Here is a 16,730-nt window from a genome sequence, read left to right as displayed (position 1 = left end):
GTGGTATGAAACTCATAGGGGATAAGCAATCACATATGGTGATCAGACCCCTAATGGTAACCACAGGTTCCTGCTTCCCCTGTCTGCCTCAAAGGCAAAATTACAAAGCTACACAGTGTCATTCCAGAATTTTATTAGCATATATTTCCATGGAAAGCCAGGCTTTGCCATTTAGCTGTCTCAGCAAACAGCACAACTGGTGTCATAACCGTATCGTTGTAAAACAAGTTGGATTAATTTTTTTACTCTTTCATTTCTATATATTCTAGTTTCTGGTATTAAAAGTTTAGCCTTTGCTTTAAAAATTTTTTGCATCGGTTTAGCTTAATTAACTCTTTTCCAGAAATATGGCACAGTTAGGCTCTGAAATACCAAAACACCAGGCTGTAGCTCTAGCCAGAGTGTGCCAGCCCTGCACATCTCTGGGGTTTGATCAGCCACTTACAGAGGCCTGCTGCTCACAGCTTTCGTTCTGATGCTCTTCTGCAAATAGGAGTGAAAATGCTGCTGAAAAGCTAGGAGCACTGTCTGCAAACTTCCTCACCGTTAATACAAACACTTGTTTTAAATATGGTATCTCCAGAGATTCCTTTTTTCTGGCTCCATAGCTAATTCTAAATGAACACGGCAATAAATAAGCAGCTTTGCCAAGAGGTGCAAGGGCTGTGTAAACATTTGCGTATTTGCAGGCTTGCAAAAAGCAACAAGGCAGTGGTAAGCATTTGGGAGCACAGGTTGATTATTTAGCAGATAGCATGGTGCTAGAGACCAGAGTCCAGGGTTCAACCCACGAGACCACTTTGCTTTGTTCGCCAGAACTAGATTGTGCCCATCAACCTGACCAGCTGCCCTTCCTGTGTGTGCTGCTGCGTATGTGCACCAGGGGGCACTGTGCGTGGCAGCTGAACAAATAAGCAGAGCAAATCCGTCATTGCGACCAGTGAAAAAAGTCAAATCGCAGCCCAGTTGATGATGGGTAAGCAGCAGCATCTTTGTAAGCAAAGGGCAACATGAGAACGATCTCAGAATGCATCACTTGCTCATGAAATGTACTATGAAATAAGCTGCATAGGTGTCGCTCTGTTTCTGTGCTGCTATTTTATCTAGGAAGCCACATGTACCCAACCCATGCACTTGAAGGAGGCATGCATAAATTTAAATTTTACCTTGCTTTCATACTAGGTCAAAGGGAAGAGAAAAAAAACCACAATTTACTTATAATTGCATTTTCATTTAGTAAAACAATAAATTTAATCATAAATCTTTTTAAAAAGCATCTCACGGGGATCTTCAAAGGAAAGGAATGTAAAAAACAGACAACAGAAAACAGACATATGCCCTTGACCTCAGTGAAATCAGAATCGAAAGATGACCATTTCTCACACTATTCTCTTGGAAAATTTTTATTTTGGAATATAAATTTAAACATTTTCATCAATCTTGGAATGGAAAAATTCACAAATGTTGCTATGCTGTTGTATTCCTGAGTAGCTTATAAATACCGCTTCTCAAAGAGCTTGAACTTAACAGTAAGTGTAAGTAAAAATAATTTATGTTTACCACATCTTTTGAACTTTATCATACTAAGATCCTGTCTATGGGCAAAATAAGAGCTAACTATGAATGCACGGCTCCTTCAGTAGTCACAAATATATGTCTAAAGATTGTTTTGGAATAATGTGCCATTTCCTAGAAATATTACAATTGTGAAATGCTGTACTGTGAAAGTAAAAACATCTTAGTGATAAAGACTCAGATATGCAGTCTGCAGACTAACACACAAGCCCATCTCAATGAAGTTAACGTATATACCTTTGTAGATAATTTCTAAAAAATCACTTTATGGTAATTAAAACCAAGTCATCACTAGAATAAATAAAGCTAGTTTGGATAGCTTTATTTTGGCTGTATCTAATTCACTTATAGAGAATTTAGTTAACGATCTCCCAAAGTAAATCTTAGACTTGAACCACGGCTGGGTTCCTAGTATTTATATGGTGCCTGGCACAGAGTAGATGCTCAACAAACACTTGTTGAATAAATAAATGGATATTTGAGTGATAACTACATCACTATGCAAATGCATTTGATCTGCAATGATTTTTCTGACCAGACACTTTAAATCTACATTCCCAACACAAATACATTATAATGTAGATGAATGCAGAACCAGTTATCTGCACTATGAAGCTTATCAACTTCTACCCTTGAAAGACTGGTCATTAGGCAGTTGCCTGGTCTATGAGTTTAGATACAGGGAGAAGAATACTCAGTCTGCAGGCTAGCTATCATGAAACGAGACTGAAATTCCACTGCTCGTTTGGGAAACATGGAAATAATTGACCATCATACTTTTCAGTTAGTCTGAGATCTCTCCAATTGTAGTGTGCCTTTTTAGAGTAGAAACACCTAGACAGGAATTTTGGAACCATTAAAAACTAACAAACTAACTAAACAAGACAAAACAAAAAGTGAAAACACGGTAGTCTGTATTTATAGAAATCTCTTCCAGTTTAACCAAATCAATTCATCCCATTCTAATTAAATTCAATTAACATTTATTGCGTACAAAGTACTCTATAAGTTTTATTTCTTATAAGATGTTTTATAACCAACGGTAAATTAATTGAATAGCATATGAAATATTTTCTAACATTTTTAAGTTACTTGTATTTATTTTTTGAACTAACTAAGCTATGAGCTAAATATATCTCACCATCTTGCTATCTAAAAAACATATGTGAAATTTAAAAAAATGTTGGCATGAGTATGAGAAAAACTAATATAGCTTTAGCATTAGGCATATGGGAAAGCTCCAATACACCATTATCATGCTAATGCTTAGCGATAAAATAGGTTATACTCACAGTATCCTGGAACTCTGACTAATTTTCAGACACTAAGCAATGTCAGTGTGCCATTATCTCCAGCGAATGTGCAGGGAGAACAGCAATTACAAGATCCAAATTCAACTCTAGTCTCCATCTTTAATTACTTTTATAATTGTTTGCATTGGGTGAACAAAAGGGAAACAGTGATTTTCATCTGTCTCGTCAACAAAGATATCAAATTAATCCTTTGGTTTCTAAATCCTGGTGTTGTTCTAACATGCAACATGATTTTCTTTGATTGGCCTTTTTGCTGCTAAAGGTTATATGGCATTCCTGTTGTAATTACATTTCAGAACTCTAGTGAGCATAGTGGCTATTTAATTAAAACTTAATCCTTAGCTCTAAATACACACGAAATTACCTCAAGTTTCTCAGTGTTGGCAGACCACCAAAATATATTTTGTCGTCTGCTTTCAAGTCAAGACCAAAGTTGTTGCCAGAGGATGCAGTTGCCATGTTCTCCTCCTGGTTGGTATCTATGTCTACAATGGATATATTGGCTGTCAAGGAGAGAGAAAGTTTAACATTTTATTTGAGGAATACCAACCACATGTATGTCATCACTGTTACTTCAAGATAAATTTACTTTAATTCTCAAATTAATACTGACTTTCTCAAGCACTTGTACAATATACAACTATTTAATAATTGCAGAGACAACACCAATAAAACACATTTATGTATAAAAAACTATCCACAAAGAGCATGAAAATAATAGACTGAACATCAGTGAAGGCAAACCAATCAAGACAAGCGAGAAATTCATCTGGACATCAAAGAACCATTTGATGTAGTTTTCTGTAATATAGATAAGTAGTTATAAAATAAAATAACTAACTAATGCTAAGATAAATATCTAATTAGCAATTAGATTATCAATTAGAAATATACTGAGTCTGTGGCTCCTTCTGTAAATGTCAGCATCTACAGAAGTGCCCGGGTTTCAGGTCATCCTTAAAGTGATGCAAACGAGATGGCTGTGCATGAAGGGGAGACGTGGGAATGTGTGGTTCTGCAACATGATGGCAATGATGATTACATCCACTGGAAATTACATTTTAGACAGGGATGCTGAGTGTTGTGAGAAAGGTTCAGTCTTCATGCCTTATTGCTTTTCTCTCAAGTCTCTAAAAAATATATTTTATACAATGAGGATAAGAATTCAGAAATAGAAAGGAAAAAGGAAAGAAGAGAGGCACTTCTCCATTTAAACTGCTCTGTTCAGAAAGCAGGTGGGAATCCCTTATCTCATTGATTTTCCCCGTCATTCTTAAGAGTCAAGCTAGGCTCTTTCTGAATTATGTGCTTTCTCACTGTAATGTTTGCTTAGGCCCAGCCCTTAACTGCTTCATATATTTTGGATCCTTGATGCATATTGAGGCATCGCTTCATTAACATGATAGATATGGTCTCTAAATCTTTGCCTAACATAAGATCTGAATTAGCAAGGGTCTGCAAACAACCATTTGAACCAATGGCTTGGGCACTTCTAAATGTTTATTCTTTGCAATACTAGTTTCTTGGATGTTCCTGGTTCAAATAAATATGACAAACACTAGGTTAAGCAAAATTAAACATACATCTTAATTTTTTGGCTGCCCACATCTTTCAACACGCTGATATGCAATGTAACGCTCCAACAGAGGGACACAGAGAAAGAAGTATTTTCTGAATTTATTTGACCATGGAACATTATTATTTTCCCTCAACTCATCATCTTTTAGAATAGTGTTCTCTGGAAAACAAAGAACTATTACACTCCAAAATTTCATTGTAATCAGTAGCCCTTTTGTTCCAAAAGGAAGTGTCTTCAGTAAAATCAAACACAATTGCCTTATAAAAAATGACCAAAATTTAACACCTCAAATCCTTAAATCCTCAAATCCTCAAAACGGACTTTTGTAAAAATAAGCAAACAACAAAAAACAGCTAAAATATGATTGTCCTATTCAAAAAATTTAGCAAGTTAAGATTTAAAAATTTAATTACTTTCATAGACATATTAATTTCATACACATATCTTCTTAACTAGACTGATGGCTAAAATAGAAGAAAGATTTATAAAACTGTTTTCAAGACCTTTTCATACATATTCCTTTTTATCCAGATCAGCAAAGAAGTTTTCATACGGGGCTGCTGACTGGAACATGAGAATAGCCTCTTTCTACAGACCTGGTATGTATTTTCATGGTGTTTGTGAAAATGAGATTCTGCTTCTATCATAGGCAAGCCAGTGACTGGAGGTAGTTTTTCTCCTTATCCGAGTGAATATATGCATTTTTAGAAATTATTCTAAGAAAAACTGATTAAAGAGCAGAAACACAATTGAATTGAAACTCACTGGCCCAAGCATTAACTCCCGCGGAGACACAGGATGGCATATTTTTACCGATTTAAAGGAAGAGTTTTACTCAATACTTCCTGAAGGATAACGATGAAATGGGTTCTGCTATGAAATGCTAACACGTGATTTTATTCCTTGCCATACTTCTTTCCCTTCCAGAATAGCTATTAACATAAAATTTCAGAGTTGATGAGTTCAGACATCACTTATGGGTAAGCAGGGAAATAAGGGTTTTATTAAATACTAGACACAGAGTAACGTCTTAACAAGTATTTTCTAACCAGTGCTGAATTGTTATAAACGATATTTGTTTTCACTTTGGTAAGTCTTTTCTTCTCTCTTACAGTCCATTGAAAATCTAAATGATCATTCTCAGTTTTGTGTCCATATCAACACACTTGGGGGTAAGGCACACTTCCACTATTGACTCTGGGTCTAACTGACTCTCAGAGAAGGAGGGCAATGACTCCTGCAGGAGAGTATTTGAATTCAAGGGACAGAGCTTTTACAAGCTAGTTGAGAATAATTCATGTAAAACAATGAATCTGGTTGCTGATAAGGAACAATGACCCACATTGCTGGAGCCTTGGAATTCCTATCCCACTACTCCATGGATTCCAATTGGCTAAAATCCAGAGTAACGTCTTTACATCCAAACCCAATGGGGTCCTTTTGGCCTTTATCTTAATCCATATCAATGCAGTATTTGATGTTAACATTTCCTTCCTTCTAGAAGTTTCTTCTTTTGGCTTCCATGATGCCAAACTCTCCAACTTCTCCTGCCTTTCCAACCTCATTCTCAGCTTCCTTCCTCCGAGACCTATTTCTTTGAATACTTCTGAAATGTTGATGGTCCTTAATGTGCCTTCATTTGGCCACTTCTCAGGTTTTAGCTGCCTGGGTAACCTCAAGTTTATATGTACTTGTTGACAACTCAGAAACGGATATGCGTGCACCTGATTTTTGCCTAAAAATCCATATTCAGCAAGTGAGACACCACCATCTGTATGCTTCCTCAGTACTTAAACTAAACATATTCCAAATCAAAAAGATTATCCTTTTACTCCCAAGTCTACGTTATTTATTATTTGGTGGCACTATGACCCCCACCCAATCTCCTAAATTAGTGAGTCATCCTGACTTTCTTCTCACCATTCCACATCCACTCAATCAAAAGCCCTACTAATTTCATCTCCTAAAGAACTCTAATATCTGTCCTATTTTTCAAAGCAGTTTTATCAAAGTATAACTGACATGGCATAATTTGTCCATGTTTCAAGTGTACAGTTTTACAAATTTTGAGATATGTATACATCCATGAAACTATCACTACAATCAAGAAAATGAGCATATCCATCACCCCAAAAGTTTCCTTATGCCTCTTTGTCATGCTTCCTGTCTCTCAATAAATAACTCCATCCATAAGTAGCCTCTATCTCCTTTCTTTACTGGAGGTTAGTTTGTGTTTTCTATATGATTTTACATAAATGTACTCTTTTTGTCTAATTTCTTTCTCAGAATAATTATTTTCATATTTATCCATTTTGTGTCCATATTAATAATCATTTTTTATTGCTAAGTAATATTCCATTGTGTGCATATACAACAGTTTGTATATCCATTCACCTGTTGATGGATGTTGAGTTGTTTTTTGCTTTTTGAGAATCACAAATAAAGGTGACATGAACATTGTGGTTTAAGCCTTCATATAGTTATATGTTTTCATGTGTCTTGAGTGAACACTTAGGAGTGGAATGGTTCATTTTGTAGGTGTATACGTAACCTTCTAAGATACTGCCAACCTGTTTTCCAACGTGGTCTTCCATTTTACATCCTCATCAGCAGTGTATAAGAGTTCTAGTTGCTTCATATCCTTGCCAGCCGTGGGTATGTTCAGTCATTTTAATTTTAGACATTCTAATAATTGTATAATGGTATCACGTTGTGGATTTTACATTTCCCTAGTGTCAAATCCTACTGCAAATCTTATTTCAAGCCATCATTCGTCTCCTGCCTGGACTATTCTTGGACCTAATTGGTCACTCCGCCTCCAGTTTGGTCTTGTGAAAATCTATCTTCCTTATTTCTCCTTTCTCTGAGTATTTCTTTACAGGCCTCTTTGTGAGGTCTTTCTTTGCTATCCCACTTCAATACTGCTGTTTGCTTCAGGGCTTTGGATCATCTTATTCTAGATATGGCTGCATGGTTTTTGTCATCCCTCTTCAGTTACAACTGTTTACAACATGTTGATGATTCCCAGCTATCCCTCCCGCTCCTGGAGCTCTGCTAACCTTCAGATAACACCTAACTAATTGCCTGTCAATTACCCAATTTCCCCAGGCTGCTCATGACACCAAGTGTACCTTTAATACAACATGTCCAAATTAGAGCTCAGCATCTTTTCTAGAAAATCTATTCTTTTTCTTGTATCCAATAGCTTGGTAAATGGTACTGACATATTCTTGTTATTTAAGCAAAAAAAAGGGAATCATTCCTCATCCCCCCTTTCTTAGAACGTAGCTTCCACACCGAGTATATCATAAAGCTCCTCAATTTAAAAATGCTTAACATCTTTCAGCTTCATTCTTTCCTCCCCATTCTCATGGTGTCGTTCTCCTTACTCTTCACCGCATTCACGGCAGACTGCAGTAGCATCTGAAATTGCCACCAATCTACCCTTCAAGTTGCTGCTAAAGAACTTGATTCAAGCACATATCTGACGGTGTCACACCCCTGATGAAAACTCTTAGCAGTTCCCCATAGTTTTCAGGATAAAGTTGAAACTCATTAGCTTAGCTCTCAAGGCCCTTTACAAACTGGTTCTCTCATCTTTCTAGCCTCCTCTGATCATTTTCTGCCAGCATTCTTCGTGTCGGCCTATGGATTTACTCGTAGTTAATGAAACATTTCCTGAAGTGTGTTCAGCAGAATGCAGGATTGTAGAAATGGAAGGATTCTGGGGATCAAAGAAGTTTGAGAAATATTTGGTCAAACTGAGTTAAACATCCTTTTTAACTATTCTGCAGTCTCTAACAGGCAAATGTGCATGGTGCCTCTCTTATGTGGGAACAATGTAGACAGCAGGGCTCCAATTTATACAAGCTTAAAACCAGTTTTTGTCCGAACTGAGAAGCTTCTCCAGGGTCTCATGTTCCAAGGGAAAGCAGTTGGAAAAGTCTGTGTTATGACGAATGGTGCTCCCTGAGGCCTCCAGGCTTCCACACCACTTTTAGCTCTCTGAAATGTCCAAAGGTGCTTTTCATCCGGCAAACTCCTCAACTCCTGCTGGGCCTCAGCGCACTCCCCTGGGAGCTGACCTCCCCGACTTCAACGTCTCTGTCTTCTGGGATTCCTGGCCTGCTCTGCGGATCTCTATACAGCCATTAGCTTTCTATCCTCTAACTGCTGATTCATGTGTCTGTCTCTCCCATTAGACTGCAAGATCCTTGGAGCCAAGGGCTTGTCATAGACTTCATTCAGCTCCTGCATAGTACTTAGAAGGTGCTTAGCAAATAACTATTCAACGCAGGAATGAAGAGTGATGCCAAGTTAAACTTTCATGAACTGTCACAACGGCAGGGTCAAAATGACTTCAGTCTAATTATACAAACAGAAGTATCAAAGATTCATTTACAGATATTGGCAATGCTATAGTACACAGAATTAGAGAAATTATGCTTAAATATCAATCCTAGCACATTAGGACCTAATAGATTTGCATTTCTGTCTTGAGTGTGAGATCTTATATATATATATGCGTCTGTGACCACATGTAAGTTTGAGTGTATCTTGCCTTTTCTCTAACACCAGAACAAAATACCTCCTTATATGAGCAAACGAAATGATGTTTTTAAAAGTGTTCTTAAGTGTCCTGGAACCATAGAAATGCTACATTATTATTTACCAATTATATACTTGCACACATACAAATTTCGGGCATTTTTAAAAAGCAAAGAAGTGGTAGCTGTGCTGTACGACCTCCACAAATTCCACTTGTGGGCCATTCCAAAGCAAGCATCTTGGAAAAGAGGAAGAAAAGAAAAGCACACAACCTTTTCAAACCTACTACAGGATATAATTTTACAAGTTATAAGACAGTTTTATGCTTTCAAATTAAGCTCTCAGTTTCAAACGAAAATGACAGACCATTTGGCTCTTCAATCAGTCACGTCTAACCCAAACCGCCTATAATCTAAGCCAAAGAAATGACTGTATCAATTTTTCCCAGAATTTGTGAGTACCTAAAATGATAGAGTCTTCCTCATGATTAGGTGCGCGGGCACTTCGGATAGCGTGATTAAGGCTCAGAGTGTGTTATTACTACAGAAACTTACCTTGTTTTTGAATTCTTGACAGGGTGAATGATTTCCACTTCCCGTCATTATGGTTTTGATTGCTGACAACAGAAGCCATTCCTGAACCCAGATCATAGCTGACTTTTATGTGCCCATCAGTGAGCTCCACACTCATGAAATCTTTCTATTAATAGAGCAAAAATACACCAGTGATCAGAGACACAGAGAAATAGTCAGGTATTCACTTTCTTGTGGGGTTTATAGTAGGGCCTTGTGGCTAAATTACTGGATGTGTTGTTCTGTAATTGAAATCCATTTTGGAACAGAATTGGTGTTGCTATTTTGTGAATGTCTGTGGGTGTGATATTATGGTGCAAATGGTCACAACCAAATTACTAGAACGTATCCTTTTGTGAAAAGAGTAAAAAATGTGTTCCTTTGAAAACATATTAAGCAAACTAAAAGGTATGTCCCATGAAAGAATATATGAAGAAATATTGATCTGGAAAAACAATGAGGATATTTAGAATCACTTGTCTACTTAGGTCTCTAGAAGAATACTAGGAAAGTAACTTTGCTGCTGCATGATTCCATACTGAGGGCATCTTTACTGTGTGCTTCTGTTAAAGGATTATATGGAGAGTTACGTTGAAAATAAATAATAATGAAATTGTATCTATAATTAAAGTTATCAGTGAAAATATATAAACACTATCTGCATCACCTACTCTTGGCTATCACACAGCCATCTCAGACTCCTTTGAACAACAATTGATAATTTAACAACTGATAACTGTATTGGAATCTTATGGAAAAGAAGCAAACACTTTTTCAGTTATGGAAGGTCAGCTGTGCATATCTTTACCAGGTCTCGTGTGGCAAGGTACATCAGGAGAGCACTTGAAGAAAACGTCCTGAACTTGAACATGACAGTGGAGATGTTGGGGTACCAGCGAATGGGGCGACTGACCAGTGCATAGCCTTCCCCATCAAACTGAATCGTTCCCTCACTATCTTCCACCTGAGGACTGAAGAGAGACATTTCACATGAATCAGACAATGTCTACTTGGTTTATCTGTATTCAGTACATCAGATTGTCTTCTGAGACTGGATTGTAAACCGTTGCGGGGCAAGAACCATCCCAAGTACATCTTCCATCCTTCTACCTCTCTCCAATTCCACTGCCACCCTCCTAGACCAGGTAACACCATCTCTCATCTGGACTTCATTAGCTGTTTAACAACTAGGTCATTGATGTTTTAAATGCTTTATGTTTTGCTAAATTGGTGGATAGTTATATTGGTGTTTAAGTGTGTCTTAGTGGTGTGAACTGGTGGGGATTTTGGAGAGGTTGAGAATGCATTATTACATTTCCCATATATGTAACATAACAGGGGACAGGGGTTGGGTGGGAAGGGTGAAGGGGATCAAAATGTACAAACTTAGAGTTGCAAGAAAAAAACCATAATGGAATAGAAGTTTCCACTCTCTGAATGCTTGCTATCCAGTAGGTTTTTCTGGGACAGATTAGATTCAGACAATAAAGGATTCCTCTAGCTATTCGCATGTTTGTTGATCTGTCTTCTTCACTGGAATGTAAACTCTAGGAGACCAGCTAGAGATAATGGGCCAGGCTCTACGGCAGGCACAAACTCAGCATCTAGCCTGGTTCTTGGGTCAGAGCAGAATCTGGTAAATGTTTGTGGAATGAAGGAGATTTTAGTATAGCAAATTGCCTCACGGGGCATATATGTTCAATCTATATTTGTTGAATAATCAATGAATATCTTACATATGTCTTGTAAACATAACATTTAAAAAGATTTCTTTTTCAAATGCAAAGTTTTCTATCGTTTATCTATCTCGCTATTCATCTATCTAATTGATGTTGTTACAGAGTAGGTCTCAATTGTGGAGATATTTTTTAAGCCGTAAACACCTGCATATTTGAATCTCTGAAGTTAGAGTGTTGTATTAACTTGAGGGTAGAGAGGAGATATTGAGAAATATTATAGTAATGTCTTGGTAAAATAACAAGAGCATAGGTTACTATTTGCATGAAATCTTGGCTAATGAGAAAAATAAGAGTGTACACACATTAGTGGGCTTATGGAGGAAGAAATGCACATTTTAGACAAGTTGGCTCTGTCTCTGTTCTTGGACCAGAGAGAAATAAATCTCTGAAGACAAAAGGAAAAGAAGAGTCTTATTCTGTGTCTTTTATGGTCGGATCTTTGTAATTTTAAGTTATATCTAATTTGGAATAAGATCAGATGATGTCACAAATTATTTTTTGTAATGTAAACTGAAAGGATGATTTTTAGTATTCATGAAAAGTGCTACCTGAAAGTTTGAGGAACCAAATAAGCCTATTAACAGTGTAACTGATAGTGAGCACATCGGCTATTGCTTGGGCTTCCTTCATCATTGCAACAAATGTATAGTCTGGAGCATCGCATTCAAGATTAGAGAATGCTGTGTAGAGTCTACTAAGCAGAGGTTCCCTAAAGTCCTCAAATATTAGAACTTCACATTATGCACTGCCATGGTACCCAACGACAATCCCAGAAAGGGCCCTGGGAGTCACTGTTGACAGTTTTCTGGATGCTTTGGCTCTACACATTGTCCCTTATAACTTAAAACAAACAAACAAACAAACAAACAAACTTAAAACCTCAATGTCAGGATCAGTATTGGAAGAAAAATACATATGACATTTTATTTTTCTTGTATAAAACTCTGCGATATTTATACCCTGATGTCCTTATGTCATTAATCTATTAATTACCTCAACATATAGTAGAAAAAATAGCAGATTAAATGGCAGGTACCCTGGAGTCCGATGGAATCTCACTAAGGTCCTGCTACAACTCACTTAACTCCTCAGGTCTCAGTTTGCCGACCGTGAGATGAACGGGTTAGATCCATGAATGGTTTCTAAGGCCCATTCCTTCTCCAACCCTATAGGAGATGCTCCTATTCAAGCAAAAGGCGAATCTACGGGCAAGAGTTATGTTCCGGGACCATGAAGTAGATTAGCCTATTTCACTTAATTCATTAGCCCAAATGGATGTCTAGCTTTAAATTGGTGATTTTGAGATGAGGCGAAAAACGAGTCATTCCAGGCTTGGTCTATAGTATTTCAACATCTAACATTATACTAGAGTTTTCTGATTTGTTTTGAATATATTTACCAGGAGAAGTAACTATTCTTTTATAACCAATAAATGCTAACCTTCTTAACCTGCCTTTTGTTTCTCTTTTGAAATTTGATGTTGGTCAAGTTAGTACAGATTAATTTTGCTATTTGGGAAGAACAGCCCGTTCTTCCACATGTAACTTGTAGCTACAGAACTAGATGTACACTGAGGTTTAGCATATTCACATTTCATCAGCATTTCAGTGTCACTGTTCAGTATACTTTTTACTTTTTACTTGTAGCAATTTTTTTTCTATTTTAACCTTAATGTGATTTTCAGAAGTTTAAGAAACATAAGGTACACTTCTTTTTTATACCCCGACAGATAACTCTTTCTAAAGCATATCAACAATTATATCCTTTCTACTGATTACTGAATAAATGCAAATTTCTAAAATTGACATTCTAAGATATATAAAATTTTCTCAATCTACGTCTTGTAGCCTCAACTTTTATATCTCCCCATATAATCACTTCTACTCTAAAACTGGAACAATTGGTCTTTATAATAAAGTGTAATCCATCTTCTCCTGCAAAGAAAACAAACAAACAAACATGAGGAGTTGTGTAAAAATTATTACATCAAATTCCAAGGCTTTGGGGAAAATGGTGTTGGGGCAGGTCACTCAAAACTTACGCAACATTGTAATCAGAGCACTCACAAAAACAATAACAATTTTGATCAAAGTAATAGCATAATTCAAAAGGGTATGTTAAAAAATTTGAAAATAAAGAATTATTTTAGTAACTATAGAAATTTACCTTAAAAGAAATAGGTGAAGGTAATTTGATAGCAAGGAGGGTAAGTAAGGATTGATGCTGCTGAGTGACAGATGTGGGCAAAATGCACAACGATGGAGGAGAAATGGCAATGAACACCTCCAAGATAGAGGGGTTGGCCAAGCCAAGGGCAAGTTCACAGGGGAATGGGCACCATGTGCAGGCTGTGTTGTGGAGCCCTACTCTTGAGCTTGGTATCTTCAGCTGTGTTGGTAGACTTTGCAATCAGCTGTTTCTACTTGATGCAAAATATTAATATGCTAGGAAGAACTGTGTAGGAACCTATGCGACTTCCGCATCACTCTGCCATTTGCCAATCCTGTCCGAGCGAATTCACATTTATGAAGCAAGTGGCATAGCAGAGAAGATTTTACTTGCTCTTTTCTAAAAACATTCTGGCTTTCCAGTCTTTCTACCTTTGCTCTGTCTTGTCCTTGGGATTAGGATGCGCTCCACATTCTATCTGCCAGCTCCTCTTTTGGACTCTCACTCTATGCCAAAGCCCACCTCAAATGTCACCTCCTTCACGAAGCAGATTTTGATGTCCCTAACCCTACATGAATAATCATGGTATACTCTGAGTGTACCTTTTTAAGGGGATTTTTATTATCCCTGGTATTTGACTATTTTAGTATTTGTCTTTTCCTCCCTCCAAGTTTCTTGATGGCTTAGACCGGACTTTTTCATCCTAGTATCAGGAAGTTGTAAGGGTGAATATTTGTAATCTGAAGAACATCCTACATATACATAGGAATACTATTATAATTATATTAATTCACATAAAGGCACAAGGTCTTTGCAGAATTGATAATTAATGATGTTATAGCTTTTTAAAAATTTTTTTTGGTGAAGAAGATTGTCCCTGAGCTAACATCTGTGCCAATCTTCCTCTATTTTGTACGTGGGATGCCACCATAGCATAGTTTGATGAGTGGTGTGTAGGTCTGCACCCAGGATCCAAACCTGAGAACCCTGGGCCACCAAAGCAGAGCACACAAACTCAACCACTACGCCACCAGGCCGGTCCCCTGTGATGTTATAGTCTTAATACGTGATATGCACTACTGAATAGACATTTAAATGCTTTAGATGTTTCATTGACAATAGGCTTTTGAAAATTCTACTTATAAATTTACCAAAGAAATGTTTAGGAAGAAGCTGGTTTTGATGTGTGAGTAGCAGAATATTAACGTGGACCTCATTGTCTTTGTTGTATTGAAAGAATTTTATAGATAATGTTTCCTATTAGATTTAATGAAGATTACTGATAAAACCACTTTAAACCATGAACGGATCAGGCTTTCAAACTGTCTTCAACACCGTGTTAAGTCCATGATGACAAAAATAAATAAAGAGTTGGAAGTTGAAATTTGCAGAGAGAATATTTTGGGGCTACTTTCTTCTATGAAACTCTGGAGATGTTGAGAAGAAAATGTGAAGTGTACTCTGCTGCATTTGTGGGGAGTTTGGGTCCTGGCAATGCTCATGTGCCCTTTATATTGGAAATAAAAAATACAAACTCCTTGGCTCCTAATAATTTTAGAGTTGCTACCTATGTATTTTAAGCTTCCAGGTATTTTAATTTAAATTTCATAGCTTCAATTTAATATAATTAAAATAGTTGTGGGCTCAGCTGATTAGTGGGCTCTAAGTTTTTTTTGCAGAGAAATCCTCCACTTCTACCTAATTGTTTTCTGTCCTCTATTCAGGTTTATGTAGGCATATTTATTCTCTATATGTGCTTTGTATGCTTGTTATTTTTAATTTTAATTAATTAAATTAAAAAAAATTAATATTTTTAAATTCCAACATTCTAACCTCTATCTCATAATTGATGATTAGTGTTACTGCACTTTCCCCTGGTCTACTTTGGTTCCTTCTTCTCCTTCTCCACCTGAGCAGAATCTTCAAGACCCATGGATTTCCACTTGAAACACTTACATGACCCTATGTGTCATTTGGAAAATCCTGTAGGAGATAACACCATACCCAGGTTCTGTATTTTGTTGTGAACACAAGCAGAGGGAGTCCAGCCAGGCTCTGTGAGGCCTGAAGCTTAAGCAGTTTAGCGAGAGCTCTCTTTAAGAAAAAGTAAATTATGAGTACAAGATAGCCAGAGACATGAAAACCTACTGGACATGCAGGGAAGTTGGAGTGGAAAGAGATAGCAGTCTTATCTGATTGAAGTTAAAACACCGTACCTTTGCAAATTTTACAAAAACACATGACCACGTAAAAATACTGCTGGGGTGCCTCCCCGGACCTTGGAAAGTATCCGCACAAATCGGGGAGGGAACTGAAGTCCCATTAGCTTCATGGTCAAACCACTTCTGAACATAACCACTTCAAACCTCTTCCGCCTCATCCTCATGGCAATAGAATATTGTACAACACAACCAGAGCTTTTGTGATGCACAGGCCAGACCGAGGGAGAGTCCTCCTCTCAACTAACCTGACGGTACATCCTTTGCAGTCGCCTTCTTTTTCTCGGAAATTCCACAACCCTATAGGTTTGCTGTCAAAGTATGTTTCTCCCATACAGCCAGTGAATGTAATGACACGCACAGCATCAGCCTTCTGCAGAGAGAGACGTTATATTTGTTAGAATTTAAATTTCACAAAAAATCTTACAGTACCCAGGAGAGTTATGAGCAGCAGAATCTGGAGTAGTTATCATCCACTCTTTCTGATATTCTGGGTTGTGCACCTATTCATCTTTTCACCATATCCTATCCTCACAGATCTTGGTTATTTTGTGCTATACCAGTTTATCGCCGTTAGTAAATAAACACTTCAACACTTCCTAGCTGCTGACTTAGGTGAGCTGCTGATCCTCTTTGAAATTCTATTTTTTTTGTCTATAACACGGAGTTATCAGGAGAATTAAATTAGATCATTTATTTTCGGTCCTACATCCGGTGCCTGGCACAAAGAAGTTGTTTAATAAACATGAGTGCTCCTACACCACCAGGAACATTTCTCTCCGGAGATCATGAGAAGGGGTAGATACTGCCTACACAAAGGGGAAAGAGAGCTGAAATGCAGATTATGCTTGTTGGTGCTGTCCCCACCTTTTTACTTCCTTTTACATCCAAGAATGTTTCCAGCACAAGAGAATGAAGGGAAAGTTTAAATTTGTAAGAGAAGAACTACATTAGTGTTGTTCACTGGGATACACAGATCAGAGCCTGACATCTAATAGGGGCTCAATAAATATTTG

The 16,730-nt window shown here is 37.3% G+C and overlaps 1 protein-coding gene across 3 annotated transcripts in view; it reads right to left on the bottom strand.

Annotated features, from left to right (window-relative positions):
• Positions 1-16,730, bottom strand: part of LAMA2 (laminin subunit alpha 2) — a 541,014-nt gene that overhangs the window by 36,368 nt on the left and 487,916 nt on the right. For 2 of the 3 annotated variants that reach the window (XM_014734836.3, XM_070223795.1), the window contains exons 48-52: positions 15,963-16,087; positions 10,396-10,558; positions 9,570-9,714; positions 3,253-3,391; positions 1,167-1,178 (exon numbers count right to left, since the gene is read on the bottom strand). In XM_014734836.3, the coding sequence (XP_014590322.1) occupies positions 1,167-1,178; positions 3,253-3,391; positions 9,570-9,714; positions 10,396-10,558; positions 15,963-16,087 (584 nt within the window). The remainder of the gene's footprint in view (positions 1-1,166; positions 1,179-3,252; positions 3,392-9,569; positions 9,715-10,395; positions 10,559-15,962; positions 16,088-16,730) is intronic. The other variant, XM_070223794.1, reaches the window with a different exon arrangement.

Source organism: Equus caballus, chromosome 10, assembly GCF_041296265.1.
Source record: "Equus caballus isolate H_3958 breed thoroughbred chromosome 10, TB-T2T, whole genome shotgun sequence".
Classification (NCBI taxonomy): Eukaryota; Metazoa; Chordata; class Mammalia; order Perissodactyla; family Equidae; genus Equus; species Equus caballus.
The sequence above is the reverse complement of the archived record's forward strand: the minus strand, read 5'-3'. Positions and strand labels throughout refer to the sequence as shown.